Here is a 24,873-nt window from a genome sequence, read left to right on the forward strand (position 1 = left end):
AATTAGTTTTACTCATCATCTGGGTCTGACAATGTGTGAATGTGTGAAAGTCCTTAAAAGTCTCTACATGATGCTCTGAGAAGAATACGTTCTTATGATCAGACGTAATGATTTAGCACCGTCACTGGTGAGAGACTTTATTCTACACAGATATGTCTACTATAAACATCACAGAAATTAAGGCCTATCACCTGGTTTCATTTAATTTTTTGCATTTTTGCTTTGCTTTGCTCTTAATGAAGACTTTCACTGTTTAGATCCTGTTTTGTTCAATGATTGCAACCAGGTTGTGTCTCACTGCAGTGCATCCCAGCACAGTCAATGGAAAGCATTCCCTCTATCGGATTCACTTGACCATGTGGAATTTAAAAAATGCTTTACCATACCTTCCTCCAGAGACTTTGGCATTAATGTGTATTGTCAGTATCCCCCCCCCCCACCCCCCCCTAATTTACATTAGATGTTGTTTGGCTGATATGAATTAATAATAATCATTCTTTCCATAAGATTTGTCATAGTAACAACTTAATCAACTGCATTCATCAATCTTGTGCACTTTTCTTCCGTATCCATTCATGGTGTTTACAAGTTGTGTTAGTTTCTCTTCTTTGTGTTTTTGTTAATACGATTCCTTTTATGACAGTTTTGGTAACACTTTCTATGAAGCCCATGTTTATAATACAAAAGGGTATCAACTCATGAGTAATCATAACAACAATTGTAATACCAGGAACCACACTCCAGTGGTTGAATCTTACCTCTCAGACAGGTCCTTTAAGATATCTTGGAGAGGTGAGATATCCAAGTCGCAACATCTAGCTACTGGAGTACCTCAGGGCTCAGTTCTTGGACCACTTCTCTTCTTTGTCTACATGGCATCACTAGGTTCTGTCATTCAGAAACAAGGCTTTTCATTTCACTGCTATGCTGATGACACTCAACTCTACCTTTCATTCAATCCTGATGACCCGAAGATAGCTTCTCACATCTCAGCTTGCAACAGACATTTCTAGCTGGATGAAGGACCATCATCTTCAACTCAACCTTGCCAAGACAAAACCGCTTGTGGTTCCATCAAACCCATCGTTTCATCACAATTTCATCACATCCAGTTAGGCACACCAACCATAACTCCTTCAAAAACAGCCAGAAACCTTGGAGTTGTAATTGATGATCAGCTGGCCTTCCCAGACCACGTTGCTAAAACTACCCGGTCCTGCAGATTTGCTTTATTCAACATCAGGAAGATCAGGCCCTTTCTTTCAGAATATGCTTCACAACTCCTTGTTCAAGCTCTTGTTCTGTCCATGCTGGACTATTGCAATGCTCTTTTGACAGGTCTTCCAGCCAGATCTATCAAACATTTACAATTAATCCCGAATGTGGCTGCAAGATTTTTTTTTAATGAGCTGAAAAGAATGCACGTCACACCTCTCTTCATCAATCTGCACTGGCTAACAATAGCTGCTTGCATAAAATTTAAGGCATTAATGTTTGCCAGCAAAACCACCACTGGCTCTGCACCTCTTTACCTAAATTCATTACTTCAGACTTATGTGCCTCTAGAAGCTTGCATTCTGCAAGTGAACAGCACATTATTGTGACATCCCAAAGAGGCACAAAATCACTTTCACTGACTTTCACATTACATCCGAACTCAATCCGAACAGCTCTGAGTCCTTAGCCATCTTCAAGAATGGGCTAAAACACATCTCTTCCATCTTTATTTGACCCTCTAACTCTAGCACTCTCTATCCTAATTATATTCCTTATAAAAAAAATAAAAAAATGGCCCTTTTAGATTTATACTCTATGCATTTACTTACTGCTTGTTTTCTAAAAAAAACAACAACAACAACAACAACAAAAAAACTAGCTTCTCTATTCTTTTTGTAATCTATCTATTTGTAGGCCTCTAACACTAGCTTGCTTTTTATATTCTATTTTCTTTTTTATTATATAATTTAAAATAACCCTTGCTATGTGTACTGTGTTAGACTAAATGAGACTTGTCATAGAACTTGCATGTTATTGCTCTTTTGTTGATTTTGATTGCTCCATTGCCCAAGTCGCCAAGCTTCCATGTTAATTAATTAATTAAATGATGTGAGCTATATTTAATCCTCTTCAACTGAAAAAAATGCAATATTTTAAATGGTTAAATTTTATTTTGATGGAGCCCTTAGTCTACTGAATAGCTTACTACATATCAATTAACTCTTATTAGAGTATTGGGTTAGGATTTGGTTAAGATTAGGGTAGGTAGAATGTTATGTACTGTAAAGTTACTTATAGTCAGTATGTCTGTTGTTGGGCTATTAACAGTATTCAGTCAAATAAAGATGGAAGAGATGTGTTTTTAGCCGATTCTTGAATTTTTACTGCTAATGTGAGGGGTCTTCCAACACCTTAAAGGGATCAAATCAAATTTGCCTTGATCTTTTGGCATATAAGAGATCTTTGTTCCATTAAAGCATCCTGCAAATTTAATAGCTTAAAACATTCTCCTCATTATCAACAAAGCATTATGTAATCAATCATTCACTTTCTGACCCATGCATGTGCTTGAGTCTGTTGTCAAAGTGAAAGAACATTCATTTTGATGTGTTTGGTATAAACAGATATCAGATATCAGTAGGATCCCAGCATAAGAAACAAGTGGATAGTTTATTTTTTATGACATCTCCGAATCGTGTCTGAGGATTGATCGGAACATATTGTTTTGTAATTGAGGCACAGTGTCATGGAGAGTTCATTAGGAAACAATTGTTAAAAGAAGTGATACTAGATAATATGCGTAGACGGTAATATAAATCTTAAAAGAGAAATTGAAGAAAACATACAAAGAAAACTGGACTTCACCTGGACTTCTTTATGAGGCACACAACCCTGTAATGATGTTGGGTTATTTTCCATAGTGAACAGGAGGGTGTAAAATGTACCACAAGTTCTTCAATGATGATTTTCTTTAGAACCAACAATTTAGATGTGGAACAATTTAGACTTGGAAGACATTTCCATTGTCTAACATTTTAGTGCAACCTTTTGATTTCTCACAGGTGGACAAACACAAACTATTTAGGTACATGAAGATCTGGAATTCTCTTTCAAATACTTTCAAATTTGATCCTTTCGCAAAACATGACTTAGTACTTTCAGGCAATCACAGAGTTCAGACATTTCTTGTAGTTGGCCACCAGGTTTGCACACATCTCGGGAGGGATTTTGTCCCACTCCTCTTTGCAGATCCTCTGCAAGTCATTAAGGTTTCGATGCTAACATTTGGCAACTTGAACCTTTAGCTCCCTCCACAGATTTTCTATGGGATTAAGGTCTGGAGACTGGCTAGGCCACTCCAGGACTTCTTCCAGTGCTTCTTCTTGAGCCTCGTTGTTGCCTTGGCCGTGTGTTTTGGGTCATTGTCATGCTGGAATACCCATCCACGACCCATTTTCAATGCCCTGAAGGAGGTTCTCACCTATTATTTGATGGTACATGGCCCCGTCTATCGTCCCTTTGATGTGGTGCAGTTGTCCTGTCCCCTTAGCAGAAAAAACACCCCAAAACATAATGTTTCCACCTCCACATTTGACGGTGGAGAATGGAGATGGTGTTCTTGGGGTCATAGGCAGCATTCCTCCTCGTCCAAACATGGCGAGTTGAGTTGATGCCAAAGAGCTTGATTCTGGTCTCATCTGACCACAACACTTTCACCCAGTTCTCCTCTGAATCATTTAGATGTTCATTGGCAAACTTCAGACAGGCCTGTACATGTGTTTTCTTGAGCAGGAGGAACTTGAGGGTGCTGCAGGATTTCAGTCCTTCACAGTGCAGTGTGTTATCAATTGTTTTCTTGGTGACTATGGTTCCAGCTGCCTTGAGATCATTGACAAGATCCTCCCGTGTAGTTTTGGGCTGATTCCTCACCGTTCTCACGATCATTGAAACTCCACAAAGTGAGATCTTGCATGGAGCCCCAGACCGAGGGAGACTGACAGTTATTTTTCTCCAACTCTTGTCACCTTCTGACCAAGCTGCTTGGCGATGGTCTTGTAGCCCATTCCAGCCTTGTGTAGGTCTACAATCTTGTCCCTGACATCCTTGGACAGCTCTTTGGTCTTGGCCATGGTGGAGAGTTTAGAATCTGATTGATTGATTGATTGCTTCTGTGGACAGGTGTCTTTTATACAGGCAACAAACTGAGATTAGGAGCAGTCCCTTTAAGAGAGATTCTAGGCATTCACCCTCAAGGCATTCTAGGTGAATTTGACTTCCTTTTTTCAGACAAATGCAATCAGAATTATTTAAAAAAAAATTCTGGCTCCTGCAGGCTTTATAATGGCAGTAAGCGGGTGTTTCTTTCCAGCAGTCCAAAACAAGTCCAATAAAGTGCATCCATCCATAATAAAAAAAAAGTGCCTCACACGGCTCCTGGGGGTGAATAAAGGCCTCCTTTAGTGAACTGATGCATTTTTGTCAAAAAAAAAAATGTGAACAACTGTTAAAAATTAAAGATTAAAGTGATTATTACATTTTAATTATGGATACTTTTTTTTGACAAAAATGCATCAATTCGCTACAGGAGGCCTTTATTCATCCCACGGAGCATGGAATTTTTGTGGTAAAATGTAAGAATGGAATATATTGTCATTCTGCCACAACAACTGGGTACCTCTGTTTTTAATAGATATACTGTATAATCAACAAAATTACAATTGGATAAATAATAATCTAAATCACATACACTCTAAAAATACATGGTAACAAAATAAACATCAACAATGTTAAAAACTGGCAGTGTTAGACTCCCAGAAAGCATTGGATAATTTGTTTTTATATTAAACTGTTGGAACTGATCAATGCATTTGTTAAAATCTAAACAGTTCTCTGGATTGTACTGTTAACAATAATTTGACAATAATTCATGGGACTATGAGTACCTGCAAAACTAAATAATACAACAGACAGATCTGGAGTTTGGCTTTGGCATGCCCATTCATTAGGACCTCTGTATTTTTAACATGTTCATTATTTCAGCCCAGTTAATTACTGCTTATTGGTTATTGTCGTGCATTCTTTGTTATCTTTATTTGCACCATTTGTACTGTTCGAAACAATTAGGCTGTCGTTGCAAAATACAGGCTCCTAATAAACGGCTTTTAGTGAAGACTGAAAATCAACACAGATTATAGACTACGAATATTTTCTGTTTATTCATACATTTTACATAACAATCGTGCTTTTTTTGTATGACACCATTTAAATACATGTCCTATTGTTACAATTTTAGGCAGTATAACAGTTAAAAATATACAAAACAATATTATTTCTTACGAGACATAAATTCTATTTGTTTTATAATCCTTTTATAATCATCTTCACTCATAATTTCCATTAGATATGTGCTTCAGAGATCAAAATATTATTGCAGAAAACAGCAATTGTTTTTCAAATATGTCAACATTTAGACAAAAACGTAATCATGGAGTACAGACATTCACGTTTACATGTTTTACACAATACGACTTTACAATAAAGTTCCAGATAAAACGGCAGTAAAATAACTTTGTACAAAATTCAAAGGACATAGCCATTTCACATTTTATGTAGGTACGTATCTCCTCTTAGTAAACATGTTTAACGTGACCGATCGCTTTTCACATGTAGCTGCCTTTGACGCCAAAACTGTCACCACATCATTGCCCTAGCATTGGAGAAGTCTTTTGTGCTTTCGGGGAAAGAAAAAAGGGCCAAAACACCCTTGTGTAATTTTGTTTGTGCTACTTCAAATGCGGTATAACTATTATACCATAGAAATATTTTGTATACTTTTTTCAAAAAAGCATGGCACAGTCAAGTAGTGTAAACCATTGTTATGGAGTGGCCAGTTTGTGTGTGCGTTTCTGTTTTGTTTTAGCACTGCACCTATTCAACATTTTGGCACATGAAGTAACTAATGGTCATGCAAATCACGACTACATTAATCACAGGCTTAAGGAGCAGATATGCGCTCAGGGTCAGAGACATATCTGAGATTTTTTTTTCTTTTTTTTTTTTTTTTTTTTTTCTTTTTGTCTTTTTTGGATATTCCTGAGGGGACATGTAAACAGGACACTGAATCGACAGTACTCATCAATAATCATCAAAAATGTTCACCCTGTGTTTTTTACGATGTTTTCATTTTCTGTATTTTTATACCCTGTGCTTTACGAACTACACACTGGCAGGCATAGATTTGTTTTTGCTTAAGTCTATGATTTTGGTCCTTGGTCTCAACATTAAAGTACAAAGCATTCTAAAAAATAATTCTAAAAATGTTATAATCACATACAAGTAGTGTCTTCTTTTTTATCTCAGAAAAAAAAAATAGTAACAGTCTCTCTCAACAACAAAAAAAAAATTTCAACAACACATAACGGGTCACCCAAGGGCTCTACCGATTAGAAATTCATTGTGCTTCAGACACAGGGCTTGCTTGATACACCTTGGTTTTCCCAAATGACCCAGAATGTAACAATCTCGGCCAGTTTCTCATTGATACTCATGGATTCCCGCTTTGTCCCCAGTGCAACATAGAAACAATACATACCTCACATAAATAGCTTATGCATTGCAAAACAATGCACTGTCCTTAAATCTAACTCACAGTATAACCTTAGCAGAGACAAGTTCACATAATACATAGTACAAGTCATTTAACACTGACACTCTTTGCTTTGCATTTGGAAAGCTTACAGCACATGTAAGTTTTTCAAATGCAAGTGTTTTTGTGTTTGTTTTTGTTTTTATGTTTTATATATATATATATATATGTTGTTTTTTTTTTTTTTTTTTTTTTTACTTTAGCTTTTTTCATGTTTAGCTTGATTATGTATGACCCCTGGAGGTAGATGATTCTATTACTGTATAAACATGGAAGTCTTCTGTGTTGTTAATCTTTGATTGCTCTCTGCTGGGGTTCACTTCTACTGGTTTTATACGTTGGCATCATTGCCAGGGTTACTTGGAGAACAACTATCAGCCTGCACCTGTGGATCAGTTTGCGGTTGTGGTTGCGGCTGTGGCTGTGGTGGTTGTTGTGGTTGTTGCGGTGATTGTGGTTGCTGTGGTGCTTGGTCTGGCTGCTGCGGTTGTTGCGGTGATTGCGGTGATTGTGGCTGCTGCGGTGATTGCTCTGGCTGCTGTGGCTGTGTCTGCTGCTGCTGTTGCTCGGGCCCGTTCTCCTGAGCACGCTTGACTGCTGGAGGCTGCAGCATTATCCTGATCCGCTGAAATGAGCCCCAGAACCAGCACCAGTAAGCACAAATATTCCATCACTATTGTACATAATTTCAGCTCTAAATGAAAACAGTTACCTCCTTATATGTGCCCTTCAGGGTGAGGAACATGTAGCCCATATAACCAGGTATGAGGACCATAGAGGACAGCGCCATGAGCCAGCCCACTCCTTGGCCCCATTTAGGGAACACATAGTTGTTCATCGTAAGAGGAACCATTTGTACCGCGCTGAAGAGGAACACGCCCTGTAGAGAAGCTCTGTTTACAAATACTGCAGTTTTCACATAATTACACCACCATTTATGATTCTTACGTCTGACTGCAAGACTTTAGAAACATTCTGAAATAGGGGAGCGCGGGGCACAACCTAACACTTTTTGAATTTCTCAGTTTATTTAAATCCACATGGAGTTCAGAGTATAATTTTCATCCACATTAATTTCACACTTGTCTAGTACAAATATGTCGCTTTGTTTCATAATTACAGTGTATACGTTATTTACCTCAAAAGAAAGGAAGTGAAATGTTACAATATGCCCCGTAGGTGGGGTACAATGTAACATCTGAGGGGCACTTTGTAACATAACCATATGACCAGTTTTGGGGGTAAAGCAAGTTACGCAAGTTACGTAATAATATTACTTTTTCCAAGTAACTAAGTAACGCATTACTTTTTAATTGACAAGAAAATATCTGAGTTACTTTTTCCCCCATTTGTTGATTAAAAGCTCTCCTGTCCCCATGTTAAGAAAGTTGTAAGATGTTACTATAGTTCTAGAATAAATGTGAACATGCATTAATTCATCTCCCTCACTAAAAAAACAGATACAGTATTCCTCAAAATGAATAAAAACAGTGAAATTAATAAGTTAAATAATACAAATATCCTTTATGTATTTAATCCCATTTTATTAACCTTCAATGATCCAATTCATCCAAACTAATAAGCAAAAATTACTCAAGATAATCTAACATTTTTTTTTTTTATTGCTGAAGAGTTAAATTTTTTTCTCCTGCAGTCTACTGTACAGATGTGAATTTACTTTTCTCTAAGCCTGAGGCTTTTGGTGTGAAAAGGCTTTTACATTTTCCAAAAATATAACTTTTTTAAAAACAAACAAGCAAGCCCTGTCCAGATTTAAAAAGTAATGTAGAAGTAACGTAACGCATTACTTTCCATAAAAAGTAACTAAGTAACGTAATTAGTTACTTTTTTAGGGAGTAACTCAATATCGTAATGCATTAATTTTAAAAGTAACTTTCCCCAACACTGCATATGACAGCTTAAAATGTTATCTGGTCGACTGAAAAAAAAAATATATATATACAAGACAAACTATAATATTTTGTCAATAAAATTTAATTATTAACTTTTTCAAATAAATAATGGTGTGGTTTTTTTATTTTAAAAAATAATCTAATTTTGGAATTTGACAATGAACATATCACAACCATGTTGGGATGGCCCTGATCACAACACATGGCTGTACAGTATAGTCCAACATCTAGACATTCAGAAAAACACTCCACTCCCTCCACACACAGCTCTCAAAGGAAGGGAAGACAAATAAACGAGCCAGAAATAATAATTTCTGGACATTAAACATTGACTCTCAGTCTTTATTCACCTGTTTATTGTGGTTTCTCATTAAAATCCGTAAAAGTAAATGGTGTAAATTACATCACTAATGTCATAAAATAGCATAGTTTAATAACAGCGCGGCACATTGTAACGCAGTGCTACAACGTTCCCCATCTGCACGACTGAAATTTAAAACAGGTTAGTGTCTTCTGCTGGTTTGCGAAGCATTAATAAACTGATAAATAACAGATTGAAGATTAAAATAATAGCAGATTTGTCTAGTTTTAAATTAATACTAAAAACTGAGATGAAAAATTTACTTCAGCAAGAAATGTACTTTTATTATGGTAAAATAAATATTCAGCGATATCTTCAAAAGACTTTAGAATTTTGGCACACTTTTTTTTCTGTATAGTGTTGCTATGGCAACTAGGAAATACCATAAATTTGATTATGCTAGCATGTGTGGAAATATTTACAACTAACGTTAGTTTGTGCCCTGCACTCCCCTATGTCTTGTCATAGTCAAGGAATGGGATAAACCAAAAATTGTCTAGAGACAAATAAAATGTAAAGAACATTTGGATTTGGTTGTTTGGTAATTGTGAAGAACTAGGGTCATTCTACACAGCAGATGTGTTATGTGTCCCTCATTAACATGTGCAAAAAATAACTTTAATAATCAATAGCTGATACTAACTGATACTATCAGATTAAAATGAGTTGAGCTTGATAATGACAATAACTTCGGAGCTCTGTCACCTAGGGCTGCTCGATTATGGCAAAAATCATAATCACGATTATTTTGGACAATATTGTAATCACAATTATTTAACATGATTCTGAGTGGGTCTGGAACTTTATATTATTGATTAATTTAAAGATAGCAATACAAAAAATATACAAATGAAACATTTTTTTTTTTTTTTTTTACAAAAGTCCCTCCGTCAAGAGCAGTGAGTGATTTTGTCTTTGTCTTTTGTTGTTTTATTAACATTAAGCAGAGACGGCAGGAGAAATATTACTTGTGGCTGCTTTAACAGCTGCACGCATCCAATATACACATGTATTTTCATTCTCAGGTTTTTACATTAATTTGAGACATAGCTGACGGAGGTTCGAATTATCACCAAACGCCACATTTTGACATATATTTTTATGTATTTGACCATTTAGGTACGCATCTTAAGCTAAACGTTTACTTTACTTATCCGTGATCTTTTCATCTCTGTACGCATACACAGAACAACACAAATTCTCTTTCATGCTTTTGAAAACATGACATCAAATAAGCATTAATAAATAGGGTTGGGAATCGAAAATCGATTCCGATTCTGGAATCGGATACTTAAGATAAAGAATCGGATACTTGTTATAAAATTAAAATTTCGATTCCTTGTTTCGATTCCTGGGTGCATTTTTTCATCTAGTGATCTGCCAGGACCTTACGTGGTAATGTAAACATCAGTCGAAAAGATGGATCACGGTAAGCGTTTAAAAGTGTGTCTACGCTTTGTAAAATCCGAAGACAAATCTACCGCTGCACGCAAACTTCATCTTAGAGATCTGCAAGGGACGGATTTTAGTCCTGCGCCCGCCCGCTCCAGAAGGAATATATGTTATTTCGTCCCGCAAAAGCCCACATAAAAGTAAATTATACCCCCGCGGGAAGACAGGTATCTACTTTATCTCTTGGCTGCATGAAACAAACCCTCCCGGTAATGTAAAGGCAAAGATGACCAGAGTAATAGTAACGAACTCGAGCATTGCCTAATGTATTCATTCTTGTATATCAGAGTCGTACATTAGGCACGCATAAGTCCGCTGTTGATTCACAAACTATTCATGCTTTCGGGACTCTGATCCATAGTGTGAAATTTCAAAATATTTGCATAGTTTTCAAAATGAATGTCCTGTGAGTTTTTTTTTATAATGAATGCTTACCCATAGAGGTGGATCTTGTAAGGGTCAGTGGTGTTTATGCACATAATTATGAGCACCAGCATAAACAGATTTACAATGTATTTGCTGTATTTTTCATTTATATGTTTATTTTATAATAAATACAAACAGTAGATATTCAGTCACTTAAGAAAGAGTACTCTGAAGTTGTGAAGAATGTGAATTAAATAATTTAGGTGCTTTAAATCTGTATATGTATATTCATGTTAAAAAGGAGGGTTTTCTTTTAAATTCAAAAGTATAGCTTTAATTTAAAGCTTGTTTGAATTTTTTTATAACATGCAGGTGAAAAATAAAAAGACAAAACAAATGTTTAGGTTAATAAAAAAGGTTCAAAAATAAACACCTTTAGAGGAAATGTCAGGCATAGGGGGGCCTTGCAAAATTGACCTGAGAAGAAGGGGGCCCTGATATAAAAAAGGTTGAGAACCCCTGTAATAAAATAATATGTTGCAAGCTAGCACTGAAAATAAACATGTTTAATATATTAATGTTTGATTTTTGTGTTTGTTGTTGTTGTTGTTTTTTACTAAATTGGAATCGAAACTGGGAATCTGTCACGGTAAAAGATGGAGGTCTGGGTCCAGATGCAGGTGAGTAGTATTTTAATAATAAAACAATAAACAAAGCAAAAGGCCAACACGGCACAAAACTAAACATAAGAACTAAAACACAAAATAAACAAGATCTAGAACATAACTTGAGTCCGGGAATTCAGGAGCATGAAAAACAAACATGACACGAGACAATGCAGACATGAAGCAGAATGAGCAGTGAGGATACTTATAGTCTTGATGATAATTGTGAACAGATGTGGGTGATCAGTGCTGATGACAAGGACAGGTGGACAATCAAGGAAGTGCAGTGTAGGACAGCGACCTCAGGTGGCTGAGGGAAAATCCACAGCCCCGATCATGACAGAATCGAAAAGAATCTGAATCGATAAGTGGAATCGAAATCGGAATCGATAAAATTCAAACGATACCCAACCCTATTAATAAATCAAGCACGTCCTATTTTATGTCGTGTTAAATGATTTTACTGATTTGCATGTGAAATTGGGCTTTTATAAAAGAGCAAAAGTGCACAAAGGGGCGGAATCGGGAGCAATAACCGTTTTATCTCAATTATTGTATTTTCATAATCATTTTAAGCCGAAATCGAATTTCGATTGATTGCATAGCCCTACTGTCACCATTACTGAACTGAATCAACATTAAACTGACTTGAGCTGAGAAATAAAACTATGGCCTTTTGTAGAGCTGCTTATAGCTAAATTGAACTTGTTTCATAATTGATGAATGTGGCAAAATTGACAGGGTGCTTTCACACCTGACACTTTGTTTCAGAACCTGGCATGTTTCCCCACTTAGCTCGGTTCGGTTGGGCATATGTGATCACGGCATTCGCTCTCGGATGTGCTCGGAATAAGATGGTCTCTGCTTGATTGAAAATGAACTCTGGAGCGGTTTGGTCGTAGTGAAAAAGCAATCCAATCCAAAGGACCAAAAAACCAGGTGATATCACAGTGTATAATGAGTAATTACAGTGCTGTAAAAAGCAGTAGCTTTGTTGTTTTGCTAATGCCTCTTAAAATTAACCTGTGTATGTCTGTGTGTGGGCATGTCTTCGCCATTTAAAAATCAAATGCCATCTTATTGCTCTCTTTGTAGTAGGTGCATTTTAAAAATGTTTTCCCAACGAATCCTGGACTCCTGGACGGATATAACTAATATAACGACAGCTACAAAAAATGCAACAGTAAGCCCACAAAGCTGTTGTTGTTCCATCCTGACGGATGACAGCTGAGAGGAATCCCGGACAATAAACCGTGGAACTTTGACCAATGAGAGGAAGGTTTACTTGTATTAACACATTTGGTCCGTTTAGAAACTTTGCCATGTGAAAGCAAACCGCACCAATAATAAAAAGCAACATTGTAATAATTTTAATCCCTGTTTCGGAGCAAAGGAATTGATCTACAGGTGTGAAAGCACCCTTATTTTCTTGTTTATTGATGTTACGTTGCTCTGAAGCAAACTGTATTGTAATAAATAACTTTTACACTGTTAAAATATTTTTTAAAGGGGACATTGGATACAAAATTCACCACTACATGGTTACACTTATATGTGTCTTGTCAGTGTGTGTAAACAACCACCATATAATGATAAAAATGCAGCCAAATGCCCACAAATCATAAACACTTCCTCAGATCAAGCTGTTCACAGATTCTGGGCAAAGAGATGTAGCTTTGCACAGGCCCCTCCTACTACTGTTGATGGATACTGAGGTTTTATCATTGACCCACCCTGTAGTCAGCTGCAAATATAGCTTGACCCCAAAAATTTCTAACAAAAGGTTTCTCAGTGGTTTACAGTAGTATCAGATGTACTTAAAAACATACTAAAAGTTAACCAAAGTTTGACCCCAAGAAAGGCCCCATTTTGAAAATGGCGGCTGTCATGTCCTTAAAATGACCATTACTCCTCTGCATTCCTCCTAGACCAGGAATAATAGTGCCTGATACATGTTTTGGCCATGTAATATTTTAATTAGCATATTTGTTTGATAGATACAGGTGCATCTCAATAAATTAGTATGTTGTGGAAAAGTTTTATTCATTTATTTCAGTAATTTAATCGAAATTGTGAAACTCGTGTATTAAAGTCAATGCACACATTCTTTGTTTCTTTTAATTGTGATGATTTGGATCACATTTAACAAAAACCCACTAATTCAACAAATCTCAACAAATTAGAATATGGTGACATGCCAATCAGCTAATCAACTCAAAATACCTGCAAAGGTTTCCTGAGCCTTCAAAATGGTCTCTCAGTTTGGTTCACTAGGCTACAGATTCATGGGGAAGACTGCTGATCTGACAGTTATCCAGAAAACAATCAATGACACCCTCCACAAGGAGGGTAAGCCACAAACATTCATTGCCAAAGAAGCTGCTGTTCACAGAGTGCTGCATCCAAGCATGTTAACAGAAAGTTGAGTGGAAGGAAAAAGTGTGGAAGAAAATATGCACAACCAACCGAGAGAACCGCAGCCTTGAGAGGCTTGACAAGCAAAACCAATTCAAGAATTTGGGTGAACTTCACAAGGAATGGACTGAGGCTGGGGTCAAGGCATCAAGAGCCACCACACACAGACGTGTCAGGAATTTGGCTACAGTTGTTGTATTTCTCTTGTTAAGCCACTCCTGAACCACAGACAACATCAGAGGCGTCTTACCTGGGCTAAGGAGAAGAAATGGACTGTTGCCCAGTGGTCCAAAGCAGTGTTGTTTTCGTCAACGATGACGATGACGAAATCATTTCGTTGACGCCACTTTTTTTCATGACGATAACGAGACGATGACGAGATAAAAATGGCTTGTTGATGACTAAAACATGACGAGACGTGTGTGAGTTTTCGTTGACGAGACGAGAATAGACGAAAATGTTAGTGGGTGGTCCGTCAGACGTTTAAAATGCATGACATTTCTGCTTATTGTGCATGCCAATTAAAACGTAAAACGTATCTGCCTCTATGGCAAGCCGTTTTAGCATTAAATACTCTTTGCCATACTAGTATGGCAAGCCGTTTTAGCATTCCATCCTTGTTTGTCTTTTATGTTTTAAAACATTCCTTCATTATTGTAATTATTGTTGAAAATAGTCGATCCGGAAGCTCACATTGTGTTGAACTATAGATCTGCTTTTTTCAGAACTTACAAGTGACACTACCCAACAGCAAAATACTTACTGACCTACATTAATTTGTTAAAAGACTACTTTTTCCCCTTTTTTGACTAAAACTAGACTAAAACCTTTTTGACTTTTCGTCGACTAAAACTAGACTAAAACCTTTTTGACTTTTCGTCGACTAAAATTGGACTAAAACTATCACATATAGAAGTGACTAAAATTTGACTAAAACTATTAAGCATTTTAGTCAAAAAGACTAAGACTAAGACTAAATCTAAGATGGTTGTCAAAAACAACACTGGTCCAAAGTACTCTTTTCAGATGAGAGCAAGTTTTGTATTTCATTTGGAAACCAATGTCCTAGAGTCTGGAGGAGGGTGGAGAAGTTCATAGACCAAGTTGCTTAAAGTCCTGTGTTCAGTTTCAACAGTCTGTGATGATTTGGGGTGCAGTGTCATCTGCTGGTGTTGGTCCACTGTGTTTTTTGAAAACTGTCACTGTACCCATTTACCAAGAAATTTTTGAGTACTTCATGCTTTCTTCTGCTTTTCTTCTTCTTTTAAAGATGCTGATTTCATTTTCCAGCAGGATCTGGCACCTGTCCACACTGACAAAAGCACCAAACGTTGGTTAAATGACCATGGTGTTGGTGTGCTTGACTGGCCAGCAAACTCACCAGACCTGAACCCTATAGAGAATCTATGGGGTATTGTCAAGAGGAAAATGAGAAACAAGAGACCAAAAAATGCAGATGAGCTGAAGGCCACTATCAAAGAATCCTGGGCTTCCATACCACCTCAGCAGTGCCACAGACTGATCACCTCCATGCCACGCCAAATTGAGTCAGTCATTAAAGTAAAAGGGAGCCCTTACCAAGTATTGAGTACATATACAGTACATTAACATACTGTTCAGAAGGCCAACAATTCACTAAAAATGTTTTTTCATTGGTCTTATGAAGTATTTTAATTTGTTGAGATAGCGAATTGGTGGGTTTTTGTTAAATGTGAGCTAAATCATCACAATTAAAAGCACCAAAGACTTAAACTTCTTCAGTCTGTGTGCATTGAATTTATTTAATACACAAGTTTCACAATTTGAGTTAAATTACTGAAATAAATTAACTTTTCCATGACATTCTAATTTATTGAGATGCACCTGTAAGTGATTACAAGTGCAATTATATATTAAAGCAATTGGTTACATTTTGTCTCAAAGATGTGTATTTGTCAACTGTTCCTCCTCATTACTCTCGAGGTAAGAGTAAACGTTCATGAATGCCTGCTCCTGATCTTCATTTTTGGGCCGGCCAGACTTTCTGCGCTTTGCCTCTGGGTCTTTCTGGAACTGTATCGGTATGTTATATTTGTTACGAAAACTACTACTGCATAAGTAGTGGTAAACACAGTCTGCAGCATGTAGATCACGGCCATATTACTCGATCCTGCCTTTTACAGTGAAAGCCCATTGATCTGCACGATTATCACAACACTCAAGAATGGACTCTGCAAGCGTATCAGTCTTAACACTACTTGTGTTTTTACTTCTATGTGTTATCGTAGTCCCACAGAAAAGACAATCAGTTTAGCTGTTGAAAGGACCAGTTGCTACTCTGGCACGTCTTTTTAATGTCTTTTTTATTTATGTGCTTCTGTCGACATTTTGAGTGTACTATTACCAGTAGAAATGTGTATGTCTTCGCCTCTTTGTACACTTGCATCTCACAACATCATGTATTCCATAAGTATGTAATCATGTCAGTGCAATTTTGACAAGTCCAATGGATTTATGAAAACATGGGGTTAGACACCAAGACTACTTGGCTAGGTCAAATAATGAAGGAGTTAGGATATCTTAAGGGTTTCCTGCCCATCTTGGACACCATCTTAAAAATGATACCTTTCTAGTGGTCAAACTTTGGTAAACTTTTAGTATAGTATGTTAATAAGGACACCTAATACTACAAAAAACAGCTGAGAAACCTTTTGTTAGAATTTTTTTAGGGTTAGTTTTTTTTTTTTTTTTTTTCATATATGCAGCCGTGAAGCTGAGCTGTAAACTATGGAAGCATATGGGTAGCAAAATTCAATTTGAAATGTAATATGCAAAATTGCAATGCAATATGTAAAATGACAATGTATTTTTGTATTTAAATTTACGTTTTCCCATACATATGTGCAACATTTAGTGCAAAATGAAAATAAAAATTATATAATTTACATTTGCCATGTCCTACACTCATTTTAATTTGCAAATCAAAAACATATTTAAATGGTTTATAAGTTGCAAAATTAAAATCTTTCATTTTTTTAAAATGCATTGACACTTACATATAAGATGTTTCAGTTGCTTTTTTATTAAAATATGATGTGAATTTGATAATGCATTCCGAGCCTGATCTATCAATCATTAAATCAAAGTGGGGCTCGGCAACAGGATGCACAATAGGTCAATATTCACTGTTAACCAAATGCTTTTCACCTGCCTGAGGATATCTCACTGTTTACACTCCAATTAAAGCAAATAAGCAAACAGACAGTGCAATTCTACACTTATTTACCACCTTACCTTATATTTTATTATTCTTTGTTCTGTGGCACCTAAATGTCACGCTCCTGCCACAACATCTCTCCTTGTTTACAGCCACAGGACACCGCAATTGATGCCCATGATTTTTACCTTGGCTGTGGCATTTTCGGTGAAAGCTGTGCCTAGATCTGACTGGTGAACTGTCTTCTGGGGCAGGCACAGTGAAAGTAGCAGTGTTTTCTGTATGATCACGGATATCCATCAGAGTGAAAACAGTGAGAAATCCTGGGGCATGCACAACACTTAGGTGCCACGGGATGTGCTCTCTATTAGAAGAGAGGAAATACAAGGCAACACCGGACACGAGCGGTGCTGTGCAACGTGACAAAAGACAGCATTGAACCCATTATAATCAATGCTGTCTATAGATGATGCTCGATGTGACACGCCAACTACTGTGTCCGATGTAGACATGGTGTAAGATTGCAAATAGGTAAATAAGTGTAGAATTACACTCTCTGTTTGCTTATGTGCATCAATCAGAGTGTAAACAGTGAGAGATGTTGCAGCAGGTGAAAAGTGTTTGGTTAACGGTGAATATTAACCTATTGTGCGTCCTGTTGCCGAGCCTCACCTTGATGTGATGATTGACAGGTCGGGTGCGTGATCGGCTCGAAATGTATTTTCAAATCCTTTAACTTAAAGTACATTCATCGCAGGGTATTTAATGAAAATGCAATTAAAATACCATATATGTACAGTGCACAGCATAAATGAGTACACCCCCTCTGATTAAATATAAAAGATGTATTTTCTTAATGATCACTAATATAATAATAGAAAGATGGCAAAACTGAAATGTAATAAACATATTCTTAATAAAAACAGAGAAATATATGACATTAATATCTGTAAAATAAGTAACTTAGCCAATTTTGTTTTAATGAGGGATTGCAAAAATAAGTACACCCTAGATTTAATTCAACAAAGTGTAATATTCTAGTACTTAACACTTCTTGGCACTGAGTGTACAAGTTCATGACAGTTTCAGGAAGGGTGTACTCATTTATACTGTGCACTGTAAGTGTCAATGCATTTAAGAAAAATAAATGACATTTTGCTGCATCTTTGGCTCAGAATGCATTCTGAAATTCTCACTGCATTTTGCTAGAATTATCACACGTTATTATAATAAAAATGCAATCCCAATGTTTTACCCCTAAGTTTAAATGCATTTAGGAAAATCAGCATTTAAATGACAGTTTTGCTACAGTTTTTGCTTGAACATGTTAAACATATCATTTTGGATAATACATTATATTATTATACATTATATTATACATTTTGGATAATACAATAATTTTGCAACTTATAAAGCATTAAAATACGTTTTTAATTTGCATATTAAAACTAGTGTAGGAAATGTAAATTATATATTTGAATTTTCATTTTGCGCTAAATGTTGCACATTTGCATAGGAAAATGTAAACTTAAATACAGAAATGCATTGCCATATGTCTTTGTAGAGAATATTTAAAGGTGTTTGCTAATGACTAATAAGTGATTAACAATGTATTTAAAATAGTTTTTGAGCAGTTATAACTGCATGAATAAGAATGATGACTTTAAAGCAAGAACAAAAGAGAAGGGCAGGGTCAGCATTGGCTCATTATTATTTAGGTTTGGTCAAAACCTGCAATGTGGACCAGACTTATCATGTTACTGTCAATATCATTACCCAAGCTCAGTGATTATAAACATATTCATATATACAATTATCTGTAAATACATGTGCACATTTGTATCTCATTTCCTTAATTAAAATTTAAAATTAAAATATGCTGCATTTTTAATTTATTCTTCCATTTCTGTCTAATTTTAACAGGGTATACAAAATATAATCAGTGTGCTTTACCATACATTATACATGCTAAATTAGCTAGAGATGCAACAATGCAACATACTAGCAAAAAAACGAAGTTGTTCAGTGTTGGGGAAGATACTTTTCAAAGAAATGCAACACAACATTGCGTTACTCCATGTAAAAGTAACAAATTGTTATTTAGATACATTTTTTGGAAAGTAATTCATTATGTTACTTTTGCATTACTTTTTGTCACAAGTTATATTTTTGGAAACTGTAAAGGCCCTTTCACACCAAAACAAATAATATTATTAATAAGCCGCAGGTTGAAGGAAGTGACTCTGCCTCTGCAACCTGACTCACAATTTCTCTCAACATGGGGACAGAAGATCTCTTAATCAATAAGTGGGAAAACAATTTTTTCTTTGAAAAAGTAACCCAGATATTTCATTGTAAATTTAAAAGTAATGCGTTCATTTACTAGTACTAGTACTAGTAATCTGATTATGTAACTCACATTATCTGTTGTAGTGCCTGGAGCCCATCAGACATGAAATAACTAGTTATATTCCTTAAATGACTTCTCCCCCGATCATCCCCATGATTAACACCTAGGTGCTATGAGCCAGACCTCTGGTCACTATCCAACTCATCCCCCCACCATCAAGATAAGACTCTTACAGAAATGCAGATACACTTTCCTTATTCAGACATACAGTCCCACATACAGTTATATAGAAATGTACACATATCAATGTGTTACGTTTTCTTATATTGTTGTTTCTGTTATGTATGTCGACCTCAAACATTAATCCGCAATAGGTGAATTATTGTGCATGCTAAGACTCTCACTCAGTCAACAGAGAAGATACATAGATCATGTTTGGTGTCTATGAGCAGCATTTATTATTCCCTAAATGTTAATGTTTGTGGCATCTTAATAACTCCTTGCTTTATAGATATTATTGAACTTTTGGAAGGTTTGTGGCAAAACAACCAATCAGCTTCCACATGCGAAACACCATTGTGAGAGATAAAGACTTTCAATCTTCCCTCCAAAACTCAGATCAACCGGATTGGACAAGGTCCAACTGTGGGCGTGAACGACCTACAGGTTTATAAGCCTTCCCTCATCTCTCTCTCCTCTCCTCTCTTCCCTTCTGGACTCATCACACGTCATCCTGCACCCCCTCCCCCAGATCCACGGGGGGGGGCTCACCTAGCATTGGAAATGAGGCCTACATGAAGGAAATGAGGCCTGCATGAAGCCATGCGGTCTCCAGGGACTCTCAAGGAACTGAAAAGGACTTTCTGAACTGAACACATACAGAACCAATGCACAACAACAAAAGCTTGCAAGTATCCGTCCTTTCTACAAACGTAGATAGCTGCGTTTAAGGCGTTTTATGAAAAACGATTTCAGGTTGTTCAGAACCGTTTCATTCCTGTCCCTTGCAAACTCACTTTCTGTCTCTCTCTCTTACTCTCTCTCTCTCTCTCTCTCTCTCTCTCTCTCTCTCTCTCTTACTCTCTCTCTCACGCGTCCTCTGTCTATTTGTGTTTTATGTACGTTTGTCTATGTGCGATCGTTTGTAAGTAGAATAGTTTAATAAACAACCATATATTCACATATAATGATTCTCTGTGCTAATTGCTTACATGACAATAGTCACTTAAACTGTGTCGATCTCATATTGCTACCTTAAGCCCTATTTTGTTCAAATTGTTTTAACTCCGTTCTGATTAGTAAAACACGTTGCCGTGACGACGAGCCAACGTAATAGTAATGACAATTTGCTGGACAAAGAAACCGGTCGATATCATTATTACTGTTACTGATCAGAAACTGGAAATTGCGTATATTTAATGACGATTATTATACACAATTTCCTATGAGTTAAACTACTTTCCCTGACTGAAATGTATGTTTTAAATAACTCATTTCATTCTATTCACTGGTCAAAATGACCTGGTGGAGATTTGCAGTGCATAGGTGATGAGAGAAACATAGTCTCACACTTTTACACACATATTGATTAATTTGAAATTCTTTGAGCTAACCAATTCTCTACACTGTAATGCATTACCCAAACTCTGGTTCGGGTTTGTCAGCTCTTCTGTCTATCTATCTGTATACACACACACACACACACACACACACACACACACACACACACACACACGTTGGGTTTACATGTTTTATGGGGACATTCCATAGGCGTAATGGTTTTTATACTGTACAAACTGTACTTTCTATCGCCCTACACCTACCCTACACCTAAACCTAGCCCTCACAGGAGATTGTGCACACTTTTACTTTCTAAAAAAAAACTCATTGTGCATGATTTATAAGCCTGTTTCCTCATGGGGACCTAAGAAATGTCCCCACAAGGTCAAAATTTACTGGTATTACTATCCTTGTGGGGACATTTGGTCCCCACAACGTGATGAATACCAGGTACACACACACACACACACACACACACACATAGCTTTAGATAGAAAAAAGTAGGTTACTTACACCAACAATTAAAGGGGTGAAGAAAACCCAGCACAGTTTCCACCATAGACAAGGCTTGTATCCAATCATTTCCTGGATGTTATCATAAAACTTGTTCACACCTGAAATTAGATGAAAAAGGGATGGCATTAATTCACTGCAACTATGCTGCAACAATAGGATTGATGGACATGCATCTTTCTATCTGTAACAGTATAGAGGATTCAAGGGTACTCAATTCAATCTAAATCAATCCTAAGTGATTGTGTAAGCATATGTGTATAAAAGCTTGCGATGAACAGTTCTTAAAAATACTGAATGTGTGAACTTTCTGCAACTGAATTATATAAAAAAGCAAAAAGATAGCCAGAACTTTCACTCCCCTTCAATTCTTAACTGCTATTGTGTGACATTTGAATAGGACGACTGGCAAGTAAAACATTTGAATGCATTTGAAAAAGACTGTACAGACATTTACAGAGATACATTTATTCTTCCTGAAAGAAGCACCAAACCGATGCGCTTAATTTGAACTGAGACTGTTGTGATTGTTAAAGGGGTCATATGATGTTGTTAAAAAGAACATTATTTTGTTGCAATGCAATGGGTTTATGCAGTTTATTTTCCACATACTGTACAATATTGTTACTCCTCTCTGGCCCGCCTTTCTGAAATGCGTCGATTTTTACAAAGCTCATCGCTCTGAAAAGTGAGGTGTGCTCTGATGGGCCAAATACCTCAAGTGTGTGACGGAAATGTTACGCCCGTGTTGTGATGCCGTGTCCCGACGTGACGAGACAAAAACAATGAAACCCATTATAAAAAAGGCATTTGTTGCATCCAGTGAGGACATAATTATTGATTATGATGAGTCAACATAACCCCACGTCTGCATTTGTGATCGTAGAAATGCAAACAACACTACTATACACTGCTAAAAACTCGCATTTAAATAGCCAGTAGCAAATTTTTCAAATATGAAAACGCACTTACAGACAAGTTGGAATTGCCCCACTTTATAGTGTTCACAGCTATCATTGTAGGCTACTCTCTACACAGTGTTAATCCCCAGTGTTAATTTAACACAGTGTGGACACATATAAACACTGAAGCAGTGTTAAAGTTAACACCGAAGCAGTGTTGTAGTTAATGAGATAATTAGGTGATTAACAAAGTGATGATTGATCACTATTGAAGACATCTGCTGTTAATAAGCAGAATCACCAAACGAGAAAACCAAACTTTTTAAGCAACCATTCTAGCATGTTTGCATTAGTTGGGCTCTTGACTCTTAAATCTTCAATATTAGAGTTTGTTTAGCTGCTGTATTTGAGTTAAGGTAGCCAGTCAAGCCAAAAGCTCAAGTCATCAGGTGATGATTATGTTTTAATATATTCATTGTTTGACCTGAATCACCTAGTGTCTAATTTCTGAGTTATGCTTTATTCTTTTTAATTTATTGTAATAGCTTTGTGAATCCAGAGCAACAGATCTTTTATTTTCTATACTTTTTGGAAAGATTTTTTACAACCTGTTTTAAAAGAAAGTGTTTTGTATAGGCACACATAGACAGAACCAGCCCATGAATCTCAACAATGGTGATAAACGGCATATTCAGATAAACAGATCAACTCTGAACATTGCAAAACAAGCTATTAAAAAGTCACATAAAAACAAAAGAAAACAGTAATAATAAAAGAAATTACAAAGACAATTCAGCTCATAATTTATTCATGCCGCAATGCATGATGGGAGCAATGGATGAGTTCTGATTGGCTACAACACACTTTTTTGATGGTCACCGTTGTTGTGATTCTCATGCTGATTCTTCATGTCTGTGTGTCTAAATAAAAATAAACTTTTTTTTTTCCATCATCTGTCTGATTATTCTGAAACTGATCTTTTGTCTACAGTTTTATTATATTCTGTAAGGAAAACCTAAGTCAAATACTCAAGTCACTATATGATGGTTATGTCAAACACAGTCAATGCCATCTGATGACTTCTGTTCTTGGCTTGTCTGGCTGTTATAACTCAGTAATAACAACCACACAAAATCTAATATTGAAGATTTTAGGGTCAAGAGCCCAACTAATGCAAACATTGACCACTATAATGATTTCTAAAAAAAAAAAAAAAAATTTGGTTTTCTCCTTTGGTGATTCTGCTTATTAACATCAGGTGTCTTCAATAATGATCAATCATCACTTTGTTAATCACCTAATTATCTCATTAACTTCAACACTGCTTCAGTGTTAACTTTAACACTGCTTCAGTGTTTATATGTGTCCACACTCAGAGTGTTAAATTAACACTGGGGATTTTGTTGTGTAGGGCTGCACAATTATTCAAATTTCTAATCACGATCACGATTACGGATGCCACGATTAAGTAATCGTTCAAATCCGCAATTACAAAAAAAAAGCTGTTGTCATGTTGTGAGAGGCGAATCCATATTGTTTTGTGTGCACATTGAAATACAGAGAATAATTATTTATAACAAATTCGAATTATGAATGCATTTTAAGATAACTTTTCCCATCAACTGGTCACAATGCACAATACCGCTGTATGCTATGTCAAAGACACATGTGTCCTCTGATGTAAACAAGCACAGACGAGAAGCACATGGCGGAGCATGTGAGAGACACTCTGGATAAAAGCACACTTTCATTCTCTGACAGCAGATGTCGCTAAACATAATGCAGCCGTTACCCCGGAAACCCCGGAAACAAAACAGCTTTCAGTTTCTAAAAAGTGTTTAAATGATTTAAATAGCTATTCAGATTTGTGTATTCATCACAGCGCCAAATACTTAAATATTTAATAGGCTATTTATTTTCAAACTTTTTTACATTTTAATCTGGACTACAACATGCCCTAGACATTGTTTGAAAGTGTTTTGTTTCTTTATTGTTCGGTCAAACTTTACATTAGTGCTTTAATAGTTAACATTAGTTAATTCACTAGTTAACATAAACTGCCATTGAAACATTCTTCTAAACATTGATTAATCTTAGGTAATTCCAATATTTAATAACAAATTGCTCAAATCATGTTGTAACTGTTTTATTTATTGAAGTAACATGAACTAAGAGTTGTATTTTTTTAAACAAAGATTAATAATTTATGTAGCAAAACTATGAGATGATATGCACTTTAATCTGTCATTTTTTAACTGTATACATTTTTTGCGCATAGCTTTATTGTATGTAAATGTTCAGTAATTTTTGTTATAAGAAAATAGTTATTAATCCTGTTAATTATTAATATTAATACTGTATTATGACACCACTTTTTAGCAAATAAATTTCAATATCAAGATAATACCATATACCCTGATAAAAGCATTATCAATTAATCGCAACATGAAAATTGATAACAGCATATCCCTATGCATCCCTAATTTTTTACTTTTTTTATTTAAAGAAACCAAACCAATGTATCGTTGACATTTGTG

General features: G+C 36.1%; 1 protein-coding gene across 1 annotated transcript in view; it reads right to left on the bottom strand.

Annotated features, from left to right (window-relative positions):
• Positions 1 to 5,186: 5,186 nt before the first annotated feature.
• The window catches only part of slc6a1a (solute carrier family 6 member 1a), a 26,091-nt gene continuing 6,404 nt past the window's right edge, over positions 5,187 to 24,873 (bottom strand). Inside the window, exons 13-15 of the mRNA XM_073822555.1 lie at positions 21,435 to 21,535; positions 7,356 to 7,523; positions 5,187 to 7,268 (exon numbers count right to left, since the gene is read on the bottom strand). Coding sequence (XP_073678656.1) covers positions 6,975 to 7,268; positions 7,356 to 7,523; positions 21,435 to 21,535 — 563 coding nt within the window. The 3' untranslated portion in view covers positions 5,187 to 6,974. The remainder of the gene's footprint in view (positions 7,269 to 7,355; positions 7,524 to 21,434; positions 21,536 to 24,873) is intronic.

Source organism: Garra rufa, chromosome 18 (genome assembly GCF_049309525.1).
Source record: "Garra rufa chromosome 18, GarRuf1.0, whole genome shotgun sequence".
NCBI classification, from domain to species: Eukaryota; Metazoa; Chordata; class Actinopteri; order Cypriniformes; family Cyprinidae; genus Garra; species Garra rufa.